This window comes from Lipotes vexillifer, unplaced genomic scaffold (assembly GCF_000442215.2).
Source record: "Lipotes vexillifer unplaced genomic scaffold, Lipotes_vexillifer_v1.1 scaffold1061, whole genome shotgun sequence".
Classification (NCBI taxonomy): domain Eukaryota; kingdom Metazoa; phylum Chordata; class Mammalia; order Artiodactyla; family Lipotidae; genus Lipotes; species Lipotes vexillifer.
Window position 1 is genome coordinate 1,959,968 of NW_006789959.1, and position 17,504 is coordinate 1,977,471.

Here is a 17,504-nt window from a genome sequence, read left to right on the forward strand (position 1 = left end):
CTATTTCAATAGCATATTCCAAGGAAGGTTCCCTTTGAGAATTCTACAGAAGGAAGAAAGCACAATTAAATGAATACATGAATCATTAGTACAGTAAAAGAATAATACAAACTGGCCACATGGGGTTTCTCTTGGGATCACAAGGAAGGTTCAATAGGAAAACTATAAATTTACTATATGAAAAGAATACATTTACTATATCAATTTTCTACCCTATATACATTTATCTATCTTTATAGAACAAAATCCAACATTCCCGCTTTCAAGAGATGTAGTATTGGAACAATGGCTACCTTCTTATGGTAAATCAAACCAGCTCTATATCCAAAGTTAAAATACTAGAAGCAAAGCATACGCTCTTTAATGTCAGAAGGCAGCCACCACCTCCATTCTTTAGCAGTACATTCATTAATATAGTGAGTAATTAAGCAAAAAAAAAAAAGAGAAAGAGAGGGAAGAAGGGAGGAAGGAAGGAAAAAATTTGCTGAACAAGCACCTAAATTAAAGATCAGCCAGCTTTTTCTATAAAAGACCTGAGAGTAAATATTTTAGACTTCACAGGCCATATAGTCCTTGTCTCAGTACTCCACTTAGAATGCAAAAAGAACCATAGACAATAATAAGGAAATGGACATGGCTGCACTGCATCCAGTAATTTCTATTTACAGACACTGACATTTTAATTTCATACAGTTTTCAGATGTCACAGAGTATGTTTATTTTTCACCCAGCCATTTCTAAATGTAAAAACCATTAGTAGCTCTTGGTCTGTACGAAAATAGGTGGGCCAGATTTGATGACCCTGCCCTAGATCACTTTAACAGTAATTAAGTCCAGGAAGTAGAACTTGGGTGTGTGTGTGTGTTTGTGTGTGTGTGTGTGTGTCTTTGGGGGTGGAGTGATCAGAGAAAGGTGATGCTGGTGAAGGGGAAGAGAATTTTACTTTTTATTTTGACACAATTCCACACTCTAAAAATGTTTTACCATAATCATGGATTAATTATACAATTTTAAAAACCTAACTATTAGATTAATATAATCTCTAATGGCCTGTTTTCCTATTTTTTGGCATGATAAGGTAAGGGGTTTTACAGAGAAACTATAAAGAATCATCAAATTATAAAAATGTTAAATTTTAAAACAGCATTTTTATTTCTCTCTTTTCCTTTTTCTCTCAGGAAAAAAAAAAAAAGGGGGGGTGGGGGACCTGCTCTCTTTAGCTGTTAATTATACTCCTGTAAAGAGAGTAAACCTGAGGAATTTCTATTTGTTTTATATCTAATCTGCAAGCCTCACTGACCTTTCATCAAGAACAATGGTGCACACACAGTTCCTACATTTATACCCGTTCCTTCCCCACTCTCGCCACCATTTTTTTTTTTTTCTGGGTGTTGAACTCCAGCCAAACATTAAATTACCTTGGGAAGCAAAAGGTAGACGAGAAAAAAGCACAAAGGTGGTATTTGGCCTCATTCTATGAGGACACTCAATCTTAATTTAGAGAAAGAAAAGGGACACTTTTTTTTTCAGTGTGAGAGCATGAGAACTGGAAAGAAGCACGGATTTTTCAGACAAGGCTGTTTTTTAAGTTTGCAGGTGGACTGTGCTCTTGTTTCAACGCAGGTGAGGCTGTAAATAAGGTGCGTGTGTGCCTGTATGTGTCTATAAATCCACACCCATTTTTAACCAGAAATATCCAGAATACACTTCCAGCAAGAGCACTGACAAGTTCAGGTAAGCAAGCAAAATTTCCAGATTACTTAATCAGTGGTCAAGCTCAGTTATATTTAAAGGATCAAATTATCGCTGTACAAAAGTGAGGTCTTCAGTAAAGCAGATGGCAAGTTCAATGAAATGATATTTTTCTTCTTTTAATGAACTGGATTTCCTTTGTTGGCTTCATACTTTTATTCTTTATGTGTATTAATGATATTATAATAAACTAACATTCACCAAAAGTGACCCTTTAAAAATTATGCTGCAAGTAAGTTGTTCCTCCCTGTTATTTTTTTATTGATGTATAGTTGATTTACAATGCTGTGTTAATTTCAGCTGTACAGCAAAGTGATGCAGTTATATATATATATATATATATATATTTTTTTTTTTTTAATATTCTTTAGGGGCCCTCTTCCCCAGGAAAGAACACAAAGGAATGGAGTGGGAGTTTGGGGTTAGCAGATGCAAACTAGTATATATAGAATGGATAAGCAACAAGATCTTACTATATAGCACAGGGAACTATATTCAATATGCTGTGATAAACCATAATGGAAAAGAATATTAAAGAAGAATGTAAAATCTCACTCCCAGTTTTCTTTTATAGAGAATTTTTACATAATATTTAAGTAAATGACTTACGTTAAATTACTTTTGAAAAGTGAAATACTGTGTCAGAAAATGCTAACTATCTGTGTTTTTAACACCTAATTGTAGGGCAATGTGAGCTGCTCCAGGCCATGACCGTGTCGTATTCATCTGTGTCCCCCAAGCTTTACCCACGCATCTGATACTATAGGATCATAACTAACTCATGTTCTGTTTACCAGGGAAATTACTGTTCATCCAAAGATAATAATATATAAATTGATTGGCTTTGTCATAGAATATATTTACTATCTATTTTACAATTTATCAATGTCAAACAGAAAAACAATATTTTGATTTTTAAGTAGAACAATCTGACAATAATACATAGTAACTTGAAATTTGAAAAAAAATTCAGTTCCTATTCATTCTGAATTTGGCAGCTTTAAAGTAAGAAGATGGTGAAGTTATAATTTCTCTCTTTTGATATAGAGTCTACCTACTAATCTCTGTCTCTCTCATAAAGAACTTTTCCTAATGTTTCCTCCAGATTAACTTTTTCTTAACTCTTGACTTCTGGAGATCCCTCGGAGAATCTTAAGGCAATTAGGGGCTCTCTTCCCCAGAAAAGAGAACAAAGGTACATAAAATTTTACATACAATTCAGGGATTTTTGAGACCCAATAGCTCAATCATAGACCTTCTAGAAGCTCAGTGGACCCAAGTTAAGACCCTACCCTAGATGGTTGCTTCAATTTTTCCACTGCAACTTTCACTCTGACAGAGTCTGCCCTCCGCACATTGGACTTTGTGTTCCAGAGTCAGCTGTCTTTATCCCCTACTGAAATCTACCCTTTCTTTGTTTCAGTTTTTATGGTACAAGATGATGCCCATAAGGTAAAAGATGGCATGCTGAAATGTTTCACAGTATTAACAAGTTATAGGAACTTAAACTGCGACCCTTATCAGCACCATGGTTATTGCTTAACAGGGTTTCTCAATACAAAATAATGTAAAAGTGGGTCCCTTGCAGATTAGGAAAGAAAATAATTTAAATAGGACCAAACTAACCATTTTCAATCCAGGAGAGGGATGTACTGCTGGCTAGATAAAGATACTAAAATGAGAGGAATGAATTTTAAATAGGGCAGGGTTGTAAATTTAAGGGCAAAAAGCTGAGTAAATGATGGAAGGATAAAGAAGATAAGCGACTGTAGAGAAACTGAAGAACAAGAACCTCCATATTCTGTTTTTCCTCAGTTCTAATCTAAGCAGTATTTGTTCATGCCTAATCTTACTGTCTTGGCAGAGTTAAAATGTCATTTTAATCTATCAGATCAAGAAGAATCAAAGGTCAAAGAATATTTATGCATGATGTCACCTTTCCATTGCACTTAGCAGTTGCAAGGCCTTTAATCAATATCATCTTATTTGAGTTTTAATTCAGTTCCATGAGCACTAGAATACCATCAGAAGTAGGCTTTGGGTGCCCTGGTCCAGTTCTCTTTCAACTTCATTGTACCGCTCCCAGGATGCCAGGAATGTGGCTTTTCATCAAGTGGACATCTATTGAGTTGAGTGTATTTTTACAATAATTTAAAAATAAAATGTGAAAGTTCTAGGTGGTTGTACCATGTCAATTCACACAAGCAGAGAAATCTGGCAGCATAGGTTTGGTCTCTTAACAAATGTCTTAATGACAGCCTGAGGTAACCTACCAGATTCTGACAATTATTTTTTATCATCCAGCTGCTTCTGAGGGATTCTTGAGAAGATACGATGTTACACTCAGCTTTGGTCGTCTGTCTCTTACTCATCACGGTTTCTTCTAACCTTGCCATCGCAATCAAAAAGGGAAAAAGACCTCCTCAGACACTCTCAAGAGGTACTGGAATCTCATTTTATTTTCTGAACTCAGTCATTTGGATTGTTTTAAAATTCATCATCTCTTGCCCGTAGTCTAGTTATAAAGCCAACTCAATTAACTGAAATTTTTTGTTGTGTATCACTTTAAAATAGGAGAAAAAAAAAAAAAAAACCCAACAGAGAGGATCAGTTAATTTTAAAGAGTGAGCCAAATGAAATGAAAAACAACAATTTGCTGCATCTTCTATAGAAATAGTGGAGAACTGGTTTCATTGCCTATAACTTTGGTACCCAGAGTCCTGCAAAATGCTATTGATTGATATGTTATATTGATATCCTAAATGCAATCAGGATTCCCTCAAAATCTGTTCCAGTGCCCTGTCCTCTCTTTATTCAGGCAAGAAAATAATTTGGAATGATTTTACACTGGGGTCCCCAGAAATTTATACTTTATCTCCACCCTCCAAGAATTTTGGTTAACCAAGTGTTTGCTATGCTGACTCCAGAAAACAGCTGCAGTATTTTTAGAGGACATAATCTAGATTTGTCATTGGCTACATTGAAAACATTTCTATTTTGTACCAACTGTTTTACTTTGGCCTGAGAAACAATTATATCTTCATCTGCAAAGAAATAATTCATAAAGAAAATTCTCAGAATTGATTCCTACATTTCCAGCTACCAGAAATGGAAAGGAAATCATTTGTCTCCAAATATCTAATTCTAAATTAGTAACACAAACCAAGAAACACTTGACTTGTACTTGGAATGGTAAATGTGACTGGAGCAAACAAATGGAGATCAACTATAGCATAATTTCAAATTTTAAAATATTGACTTTCTTTCCAAGTTAATTCGTTCCTTAACAGATGTATTGGGTGCCAGCCAATTGCCTGTCACTGTTCAGCCAAGATAATGAATTCTACTTCAGTTTAAAATCACAGAAACTATAAGTCTAAAAAAATCGGTAAGTTTTTGCAAAATAAATAAAAGAGGGAAATATTTTCCTAAGTGTAATTTATCATGTACCTCCATATATACATACAACAGTTATAAAGCAATGAACTCAGTAGCCTTAAAGTGCCAAAGATCAAACTCACTGCCCTTAAAGACCCCCAAGGGCTGAGTTAAGCAGCATGCTGTAACTATAATTAAGGTACCAACATTCTGTGTATTCACTTCCAAATGTCCATTAAAACTATTCGGTGAATTTTATGAAAAATATACTCAATACGTACAATAAATTTTAAACAACGTGATGAGTCTGTTATTTCAGTTAAACTATTTCAATAGAGGAGATGACTGATAGCAGCTGGGAACTCCATTATTCAGAAATGGTTTGCATTTGGTTAAGCCTTTATCTTCTACTGGCACACAGAAAACAACTGAGAATGAGGATTTAAGGTAGGGGTGAAAGGGAAATTTGACTACAGTGTACCAAGTAGCATATGGAGCCCCTTAGAGTGCAGAGCAGCCCCAGTTAAACAGAGACAGTGTTAGGGAGAAAAGGGAGTATTAATTGGAAAAAGGTAAGAAATGGTTCAATAAAAAAGTGAACCCCAAATCTTAACTTCCTTTTAAACCAAAACTGTTCTGTGTCCAGCACCTGGTCCAGTGCCTGGCATACAGTAAGTACTCAATAAATACATACTGGAGAATGAATAAAATCTCAGAAGATAAGTAAGCATAGCCAGTAATGGATTAGGAATTAGGAATCATGATAATGAACAGAGAACAATAAGACTGTATTGTCTTACCTGCATACACCCAGTGCTAAGTGGAGCAAGGCATATAGCAGATGTTCCTTCAATATTTGTGGAACTAAGTTAAACAGGAGCAGAGAACAGTAATCCTTCCCACTGCTGACATTCTGGCATTGAATGATATTTGCAACAGAATAGGGAAATTAAGTAGGAACCCAGTCTCACTGGCTGTTTCCAAAATAACTTTTATCTAATGCAAAACGTGGCATAAACTCGCTACATGTGTTTGAGCAAAGTTGTAAAGAAAGTCTTTCAGGGTTATTACAGATAGGAAGTAGTCCTGCTAAGGTTGGGGTACTAAGCTAAGGTAAGATGTCTTCCAATGTTAGGATTCTAAGGTCAGGCAAAAACAAACCAACAACACTTCTGGTAAGAGTGCAAAATAATGCACTCACTTGGAAAAACTGTCAGAAAGTTAAAGTTATAGTTACCATTTGATCCAGCAATTCCACTTCTAAGGATTATACCCAAGAAAAATGAAAACATATATTCACACTGAAGTTTGCACTCAAATGTTCATAGCAGCATTATTCATAAAATCCAAAAAAACTAGAAACAACCTAAATGTCCATCAACTGATAAATGGATAAACAAAATGTGGTATATCCATAAAATGGAATAATATTTAGCCCAAGAATGAAGTCCTAATACATGCCACAACATGGATGAACCTTAAAATCATCGTATTAAGTGAAAGCATCCAGTCATAAGATACATCACATCTTGTATGATTCCACTTATATGAAATGTCTGGAATAAGATAATCTATAGAGACAAAGTAGATTAGCCATTTCTTAGGGTTGTAGGAGATGAAAGAATTGCGTGGTGATAACTAAAGGGTACAGGGTTTCTTTCTGAAGTGATGAAAATCTTCTAAAATTGATTGTGGTGATGGTTGCACACAATGTAAATATATTTTAAAAAATGTGTATACTTTCAATGGATGAACTGTACTGGCATATGAATTATATTTGAATAAAGTTGTTATTAAAAAACAAACAAACCAAAACCCAGCAGGCAAACATCATGGGATCATATTTATCCTGCTTCATAATTCTGCTGCATAAGTCCTGGACATCTTTAAGCCATGGTATCAAAACCAGGAACTCCAGTCTGACAACATATGAAACTTATGAAAAAATCTGGGTCCAAAATAGCCTGAAACTATCTCTATTTTCAAATTAATTCAACCTTTTTCATCCATAGACTGAGACATTTCCTGAAAATACTTTGAAATATTTCTGGATGTTTTGTGCATTCTTCTCTTCAATGGTCTTATTCTTCCATCTCTAATACACATCCCCAACTACTCACATCATTTCTTTAAAGGCTAGTGGGGGGACTTCCCTAGTGGCGCAGTGGTTAAGAATCCGCCTGCCAATGCAGGAGACACGGGTTCGATCCCTGGTCCAGGAGGATACCACATGCCGTGGAGCAACTAAGCCCTTGAACCACAACTACTGAGCCTGTGCGCCACAACTACTGAAGCCCGTGCGCCTGGAGCCTGTGCTCCGCAACAGGACAGGCCACCATAAGGAGAACCCTGGACACCGCAACGAAGAGTAGCCCCCGCTCGCCACAACTACAGAAAAAACCATGTGCAGCAATGAAGACCTGACGCAACCAAAATAAATAAATAAATAAATAAAATTGATTCTTTAAAAAAAGAAAAGCTAGTGGGTTCTCGCTCTACTCGTTGTGTTCTGTTTCCCTCTCCTCCACTCTTTTGGATGCTTCCAAAACAAGGGTTTTATTGAGTCTCTCAACCATGAAATTCCCACGCCAGAATTTTTTTCCCTGTTAAAACTCAAAGCAAAATTTGAAATTCCTTTTCTTCAATGATGTGTTATGACTTTGAAGGAGTCAACATCTCTTGACACTCAAGATTCAAGGACGCTGTTCAGTATAGCCCAAAGTATTCCCTATAGATTTACAAAGTATGCAAAGATTAACTGTTATTTCCTCCTGTACATTCTGAAAGTCAGAGCTCTTGCGTGGTCCAGAGATGTCCTTTCAATCACCACTAATCATAATAGCATCTACTGAACACTTACTGGGTTCAAGGCCATGGGCCTTGAGATTTAAAACATAGTCACAAAACCTCAGTAATATCACCTGAAAGGACACAACCTCTTTGTATCTAGTTATAATTATGTACCCTCTATACCTTATGTCAGACAACTGCTTGGTAGCTTAAATATCTGTAGATAGATACCTGCTTATCACACCCCCAATTCAGAACTCTTTGGTAGTCCTGAGTTAACACATTGATTTCTCTCTTCTGTTTAGGATGGGGAGATGACATCACTTGGATGCAGACCTATGAGGAAGGTCTCTTTCATATTCAAAAAAGGTAAAACACCTCTCAGTTAACTTTGACAGATGATACAGATACCTCCTCATAGGAGAGCCAAACACTAGCATGTTAGCTTTTCAGAGGATACAATAAGAATTTGCTCTGATATTGTATGTTGTTTGGACTGAGTTGCTATTAGAATTTTTTTATAAACAACAGCTCTAGACACTTTTGTATTAATTTCTTAATTATCCAAGCAAGCTTTTTTATCTGAGGAATAACTGACTTAACATTATATTAGTTTTAGGTATACAACTTAATGATTGGATATTTGTATATATGCAAAATGAATACCACAATAAGTCTAGTTAACATCCATCAAGCAAACTTTGAATATAAATTGTATAAACAAAACAGCATCACTCACTGGGCATTATACAAGCTTAAACGGGAACGTGACTTATAGCAGCGCTTCTCAAAGCTGTCTGATCATCAGAACAACTCAGAGAGCTTTTTTAAAAATCTGTATTCAGGGTCAACTACTTACTGAGTATCCACTTCTATGTGCCAGGCACTCAGTGACCAAGAGTGATGTGATTTACTAAAGATCTACTAAATTTTGGGCGATGGAGCTGAGAAACTTGTACTTTTAAAAGCAGCCCAAGAATTTATCAAATATCTAAAGAATGTTCAATTCAACTCTCTGAAGAAAAAGAAAAGATTCCAAATAAGAATTGGCTAAAACACTCTCAACACCAGACAAATATTAAAAAAAAAAAAGAAGTCTACAGAATAATCTTATTTCCAAATAGAAATGTAAAAAACAAACAACATATTAGCAAAGAGCAGACAGCAGAACACTGAAGAATATACCCTGATAAAGTGAGATTCAGTCTGGGAAAGCCAAAAGATTCAAGATTAAGAAATCTATTAATTAAAATAATTTAATATTTATAAGGACACAAATCATACAAGTATCTCCTATCTCCACAAATGCTAAAAAAGCATTTAATACAATGCCAAATCCATATTTGAGGTTAAAAAACTTATCCATCCCAGCAAAAAAGTCAACATCATGCTTACTGAGGAAAAAAATTAAAGTATCCCACTGATGGATTCTTTAATCACCACAATTACTAACATTGTTCTGGAGATACTAACCAATGCAATTAGATGAGAAAAACAAAGGAGAGAGTGAAAGAATCCTCATTTGCAGCTGATGACTGTGTTTGTGAAAAACTTGAGAATCAGCCCAAAGTATCAGAACTATGAAGATTCAGTTAAATTAGATGAGACTAAATTAATACCTAGAAATCGACAGCATTTATATATATATATATATATATATAATCAAAATAGTTAAAGGCACTTATAAAATACCTTATATAAAATAGCAGTAAAAAAAGATGAAATATCCCAGGATAAACTTGAAAATGTACAAAATCTGTATGAACTAAATGCACTAGTGAGGAAAGAAATTACAAACATATGTGAAGGGATATCATGTTCTTGGATAGGAAGATTCAACATCGTAAAAATGTCAATCCTCTCTATAGCTAAAAAATGTGTTAAGACAATCACAATATATTAGTACAAGTTTTTAAGTGATTTTAAAATTGAAATGGAAACATAGACAGACTTAAATAGGAACATTCTGAGAAGAAATCAGTGGGGACTAGCCCTTAATCAATATGAAATATTTTAATAACACAGTATGTTACCGGTAAATGAACTGAATAGAATGGAGAGAACAGAAAAGTGGATACTACAGAAATTGTTTACATGATTAAGTGGCATTTTGAATCAGGAGTGTGAGAGATAGAGTATGTAAAATAATTGTTAGAATTTGATAGCCATTTGTGAAAAATAAAAAAATTTGGATCTATACCTCACATTTTACATCAAAATAAATTATAAAGATTAATTATAAGGATGAAACCATTAAGGTACTAGAAGACACTATTACAAAACTGTTATTTCTTTAAATTCTTGGAGTAGGGTACAATTAGGGCGAGGCATGAGGGATGTCTAGGACGCAAAAACAAAGCACTTAATTTTTGTGCCCTAGATGTTACTCTTGCCTCACCCTAGTCCTCCTTTAGAGTTGAGTATGGCCAAATGAAAAAAAAAAAGAAGAAAGAAAAATCCTAAAATAAATGACTAATATTTTTGATTATGCAAATTTCTGAAAACCAGAAATTTATCATAAGCAAACAAAAAAGGCAAAAAATACAAAACAAACAGAAAACTATAGCACATATTACAAGAGTGAATTTCTCTAATATACAAAGTACTCATATAAATTAATAAGAAAAAGGTCAAGTCAATGACCTTGAAAAAATGAACATAAGAAAGATAGTACACAGAATAAAAAAATAAGTAACCTAAACATATGAATAAGATTATTTTTTACAGCCTTATTGAGATATAATTTACATAAACATTGTGCAAATTTAAGATGTAGAATGTGATGATTTGATGTATGTATATATTGCACAATGATGACCACAATAAGGTTAATTATCACCTCACATAGTTAACATGTGTATGTGTGTGTGTGTGTGTGTGTGTGTGTGTGTGTGTGTGTGTGTGTGTGTGGTGAGAACTTTTAAGATGTACTTTCTTATCAGCTTTCAAGTATACCATACAGTATTGTTAACTCTGGTCATCATTAGATTCCTAGGACTCACTCATCTTATAACTGGAAGTGTGTACCCTTTGAGCACCTTCACCCATTTTCCCCACCTCCCAATCCCCCACCCCAGGAAACCACCAATCTACTCTCTGTTTCTATGAGTTTGGTTTTTACTTTTTTATAAATTCCAGATTCTACATATAAGTGAGATCATATAGTATTTGTCTCTGACTTATTTTACTTAACATAATATGCTCAAGGTTCATTCACGTTGTCACAAATGTACTGAGAGTCACTTAGGTTGCTTCCATGTCCTGGCTATTGTAAATAATGCTGCAATGAATATGGGGATGCAGATATCCCTTTGAGATAGTGAAATAGTGATTTCATTTTCTTTGGGTATATACCCAGAAGTAGAATTGCTGGATCATATGGTGACTATTTTTTATAAGAAAGTAAAACCACATTAACTTCGCTCTTTCACCTACTGGATAAAAGAATTAAAAGCTCAATAACCAGTTTTAGTGAGAGTAAATACTTACCTCTCACATTATCAGAGAGAATATAAATTGGTACAGCTTCTAAGGAAAGTATATACAGTGCATCAAAATTATAAATGCACATACTCTGACGCAGAAACTCCACTTCTGGAAATTTATTTACAAATATACCCACCCATGTGCAAAATTATATGTAAGTAACATCATGTTCACCAAAGCATCTTTTTAAATGTCTGAAAACAATCTAAACATAAAAGATTGAAAAGAATTTAAATATCTATTTTGAGGAGACTAATAAAGATGATCCATATAATGGAATACTATACAAAAGCACAAGGGAATAATATCCAAGATATACGATTATGCTAAAAAAGCCAAATGCAAATACATGTGTATAGCGTGCTAGTATTTGTATTTTTAAAAAAGGAAGGATATATATATACATATGGACATGCATATGAACATACACAATTCATAATCATATACATTTACATACGTATATACACAAGCATATGCATATGCACATGTGTATTTTGTTATAAGACCTGAAAAACTCTGGAAGCAAACTTAGAAAATGGTAACACTGCTTACTTCTTGAAGGCAGGATGGGAGAAAGAATTTTTACTTTTTTAACTTTTGAATTTTAAACCATCTGAATTTGTAACTTATTTTCAATTAAAAACATGTAGAATTTTAAAAGATAATTCACCAAATGATGCTGATAAGCAGCTAGGCTTGGAAGGCTCTAGTTTTAGAGCATCTCAGAAGTACAGCTCCCCAAAATTTTTACTCTTTCTCTCACTCGAGTTTCTCATAATCTGATGTGCTAGTTCATAAGATTTTTTTCCCCCAATTTAAAATGCTTTTTTTAAATTTTTTTTAAAATTCTTTTCCTATTTAGGTTATTACAGAATATTGAGCCGAGTTCCCTGTGCTATACAGCAGGTCCTTGTTGGTTATCTATAGTAGTGTGTACATGTCAATCCCAAACTCCCAGTCTATCTCTCCCCCGACCCTTCGCCCCTGGTAACCATAAGACTAGGGACCACCTGTTTTATTGATAATTTGGTCTGTGAGCTAAGGATGATTTTTACTTTAAAAGAATGTTTTTAATCAAAAGAAGAATAATATCTTGTGACACATGGAAGTTACTTGAAATTCAAATTCCAGTGTTATAAATTAAGTTTTACTATAACACGGCCACTCTCACCTTGTTGCATATTGTCCATGGCTGCTTTCATGCAATAACAGCAGAGGTGAGCGGTTGTGAACAAGACCACATGGGCTGCAAAACCTCAAATACTTACCATCTGCATGAGCCCTTTTTTAGGTGTTCCTAATTCAGTGTCTGCCAGAAACAGAAGTTTTTCCTAAAACGGATTACTGTCTTGGTTTGACTGTCTGAACAACCCATTCAAAGCTGAACTATTAAGACTGAGTATTCTGTGGTCTTGATACATTTTTCCTTGGACTCCAGTTGGCCAGAAATCTGATGGAGAAATTAGTTTTCCAAGAGTTACATCAATGTCTTTCCTTACACAGAGCTATCCTTATTTCCAGCTGTTGTGCTGGGAAGAAAGTGTAGCAGTTCAGGAAATCAGAATGACTCATGCCCCTGAATTGTTCTGCATCACAGGACACCTCTATCTACCTAAGTGCAATCAGAGAAAAAGTTATCTAGTAAAAGAATTTCTACTTGGTGCTTAGGAGGTCTAAGTTCTGTATGTGTCTCTAAAGAAATGTCAATGAATATTCTTAGGCTCGGTTTTCTACTAATTAAAAAACGTAATAATATTTCATTCATTGGATATCTAATCTGCTCTTTCACCAGTAAATGTGAAGTTGTTGGCAAATGTTAGCTTTCTATGTTATAAGTTTTAAGAGATAAGTTGTAGGATTTATTCTTACCTAAAATTAACTTATATTCTAAGTTTGAGGATTAAATGAAATTATTTACACTTCAAAGTGTGTTATTTAACACTTTTGAGACTAAAGTTTGAAAAAACAGGATTATTCAGTAACAAGTATTTCATACGATTACGTCTGTTGTTTTTAAAAAGATTTATGCTTGATACGTATACACTCGTCTATCTCTTTTCGTACCTAGCATCCTTGCAAAATTAAAGAAACATTTTTAAAAACATCTTATATACCCAAGTCATAATTATTTTGTCCTTCACTGTAGTTAACATTCTAATTTTTCTCGTATTCTAAACAGCAGGGTGGTCAATGAGCTACCACCAAAACTTTTCTTCAGAGAGTTAAAATCAAAATGACACTGAAAAATATATAGGAAGGGAAGTCTCCCTGAGACTATTGGTAATTGTAAGTTGTGATAAGAATAAAAGGTTGTGAAAATGGTCAAATATTAATAGACTTTTTGAAAAACAAACAAAAAACCTAAGTAAAAACTTCGACAATTCCAAAATTTTATACCAGATGTTCATTGGAAATGAATACTACCTTGATCATAATATCCTTTCATCTATGGAGACAGAATTGACTTTTATTTTTCTAACTGTACTACAGCATACATAAGAACGACCTGGTAAACTTGTTAAGCTAAGGATTCCTGGACCTCACCCCCACAGATGCTGACTGAGTGGGCCCAAGAGGGAGCCTGAGAATTTACATTTCTAATGAGCTACATTTCTGATGACGCTGATGCTTCAGTGCTGAGGCAATGTTATGACTAACAGGACTACAGACTACAGCACTGTGATTTGTCAGGCTGAGATGTTTACTTTATGTCTCATAGAAAGTATGAGAATCTTAAATCTAATTTCACTGTACATTTTGACTCAAATTAATCACTTGGCTCAATTCCACACTCTCTCTGTTTAGTAACAAGCCACTGATGGTTATTCATCACTTGGAGGACTGTCAATACTGCCAAGGTAATTTTTGCTCCTGAGATCTTATTGTATCTCCAGTATGAAGTAGGAAAGTGACCTGGTTACAAATTGTTAAGAAGGCACTCAGGAAACACTATTCCAAAAAAAAGGACAACTGCTAGAGTACCACCATTTTACTACGGTGCTTAAAGACTACAATGATTGTTAGTAATCTATTGAATATATTCATATTATATGTCCTTTAGAATTTTATATCCTTCTTACTCCCCTGTCCCCCCCCCAAAGAAAGGTAGGAAAAATGGCTGAAAGAAGATGCTGTTTTAACCAATGAGTCAATGAATTACATGACATTGTAAAACTGGTGATTTCATCAATATGATTCTCTCTTGATGTCCTCTTGGATAGACTCTGTCCCTCATTGATTTCCAGTTAGAGACAAAGTGGCAATGGGCCAATGAACTATTTACATCCAAGTTACAGAGGCAAACAAATGCAAAATACTAGCTTAATTTTGCTACATTATATTGAAGGCGTCTTGAAACTAACTGACATTATGTTTTCTCCCACAGCACTAAAAAAAGTGTTTGCCCAAAATAAAGAAATACAAGAAATGGCTCAGAATAATTTCATCATGCTGAATCTCATGGTACATGACCTCTACAATGTTTTCCTAATATCTCAATTCAGTGGAAAAGCTGAATCTCTTTTTTTGTCTTTTTTTGAAGACAAAAAGAGCTATAAAGTATTAGTGGATATAGAATGTTATATAGAATTGTAAGAGGCCAAAATATACAACTTACTGAAAGCCTTGCTTACATAAAATATTTTTAAATCAACTGTTAAAAACAATCCAATCCAATAACATTCTTTTTTTTTCATCTTTTTCCTAGCATGAAACCACTGATAAGAATTTATCACCTGATGGACAATATGTGCCTAGAATCATGTTTGTGGGTAATTGTATAATCTCTTTCCATCAGATTTAGAAAATCAGTAGCCTTCTTGCTTTTATTTACTTTTAAATGCTAGTTCAAGTACTATTCCTTTTAAAGGGAAGTCATTAGTAACCCAGTCAATAACAGTTCTTGTTAGGTCAACAATCAAACTCATTATATCTATAACTTGTAACTTATAAATATTTAATTTTTTAAATTAACCGATGCTATGAAATCAATATTCCAATGTAGTTTCAGTATTGTTCTCTAAACTGTTATATGTTGACAGAGACCTGTGACACACTAAAATGAGAATTCAGATTAACTCACAATGAATTCACATGTATGAAAACTGATTTTGCTTATAAATTTGCTTAACGTTTGTTTTAGAGTAAGAGGCAAGAATGATTTTCAGAATATTTTAAATAATATGTAAGGTACTTATTTTTTCTTGGCAGATCCTTCTTTAACAGTCAGAGCTGATATAACTGGAAGATACTCAAACAGATTATATACATATGAACCTCAGGACTTACCGCTATGTAAGTATTCACAAATTATCTTGAACAGTGTAGCAACACTTGACTGTTAGAAGGGTAAATGATACCCTACATGGGTGCTTCCCCACAAACAGTGCTACCCACACATCACAGTCCCTGGGGCTGGTAGTGGAGATACTGGTTAATATGCAAACTCTTAGCTCCCATCAAAATCAGAATTTCTGGGGCACCTCAGAATCTCTTTTTTCAACAGGGATCTCTAATAGTACTTGTGATCACTAAATGTTAACACCACCAAAAAGAATAGAGTACACATGAAAATTAAACCTTAAGAAAGCCAGTCCATTCTTCTGGTATGAAAGATTATATGCGATTTCCTCAAAGTGATCATAATTAAATCTTTTCTCTTCCTTTAATGCCTATAAGCAAGGAGATACAGTCTGACTTGGGACTTTCATTTTTACAACATTCACTATCAACTATGTTTAAAAAGAGAGCTATGCCTGTCATATCCAGCAATACTGCTACAAAATAATCAGTTAACAAAATAGATACTCCCTCAAAATCCCTTTGATAAAACTTTTTAACATTAAGTTAATTAACCAGCTCTGAATGGTCTAATCCTTAAATTTACATGTACACTTTTAGCATAATATTCTTTAAGGTTGCAGATAAATCCCCAAATCTTTATAGCTGTTAATTTTAATGGGCCAATTTTAGATTCAGGGGTTAATTTTAAAATTTGGTACTCTCATTTACTAATAGAATATATATATTTACTTCTATTACAGTGATAGAAAACATGAAGAAAGCATTAAAACTTATTCAATCCGAGTTATAATGTATTACCTCTAAGAGGTCAAATGTCACGAAGAAAAACTTCTGGCTAATTGACTAATACTAATGGGCGGGTAAATGAATTTTGTAACATTATCATTTAGACTTTTAATGTGTTTGAATATTCTTCGGAAGGTAAAATGATATTTCAATAAATATCAAAACCAGAGCATGACAATATTGTGGTTTGATTTCTGCCTGCATCGCTAGCAAAGAAAGCTTGCTGATAGTTATAGTGGAGACAGGAAGACCTAAATAAGAGGTGTCTACACTGCTTGTTTCTATTTCCTCATCTATCATCCATTCCACCAAGTAAGCTAATCTTAATTCTGATCCCCCTATTATATCGAACCTGCAAGTTTAGGTCATAAATGATCTGCATGTTGCCAAAGCAAATGGATGCACCTCTAGCCACTTATTATTTAACTTTTAGCAGCATAACTTTTAGAGTTAACCATTTATTTCTTTTTTTTCACTTTAAAACAGACACTTAAAAAGTAATTACAATAAATTTAAAATATATTTTAAAACTTTAAATATGTTTTGCTTAATTACTGGGTGGATATTTAACACTTTTAATCATTTTAAGAAGAATGTAACTGCTTCCAGAATATTAAAGAATATCTCCAGTTAACTAGCAGAAGAGGAATCTATCCATTCTGAAATTATTAAACATTCAACCACCAACTCAGTTCTTCACAGGAAGCTTTTGGAGGATCATATCCATGTCTTCTATTCCTTTAAATAACACACACACAAAAATCCTAATTTTTTATAAACAAAATTTCCCTAAACATTTGGAGTAATTCTAATTACTAATGGAAACACCATAATCAGCTGGGAATAATTCTCAGAAACGAGAGAATATTTCAGATGGGAAAATTTTTCCTACTCCATAGGATTGGATTACATTTAAATAATTTGAAGTTTTGAAATATAAAGGTACACTTTTATATGAGACAGATATACAACATCTATGATACTGATGCCTGATTAATTCCAATGTTTCA

General features: G+C 34.0%; 1 protein-coding gene across 1 annotated transcript; it reads left to right on the forward strand.

Annotated features, from left to right (window-relative positions):
* Positions 1-1,688: 1,688 nt before the first annotated feature.
* On the forward strand, positions 1,689-16,498 carry AGR3 (anterior gradient 3, protein disulphide isomerase family member). The gene is made up of 8 exons (XM_007463061.1): positions 1,689-1,734; positions 4,057-4,192; positions 8,226-8,289; positions 14,212-14,264; positions 14,792-14,868; positions 15,113-15,176; positions 15,616-15,699; positions 16,449-16,498. The coding sequence occupies exons 2-8, from the start codon at positions 4,087-4,089 to the stop codon at positions 16,496-16,498; spliced, it is 498 nt and encodes a 165-aa protein (XP_007463123.1). The 5' UTR covers positions 1,689-1,734; positions 4,057-4,086.
* The last annotated feature ends 1,006 nt before the right edge of the window (positions 16,499-17,504 follow it).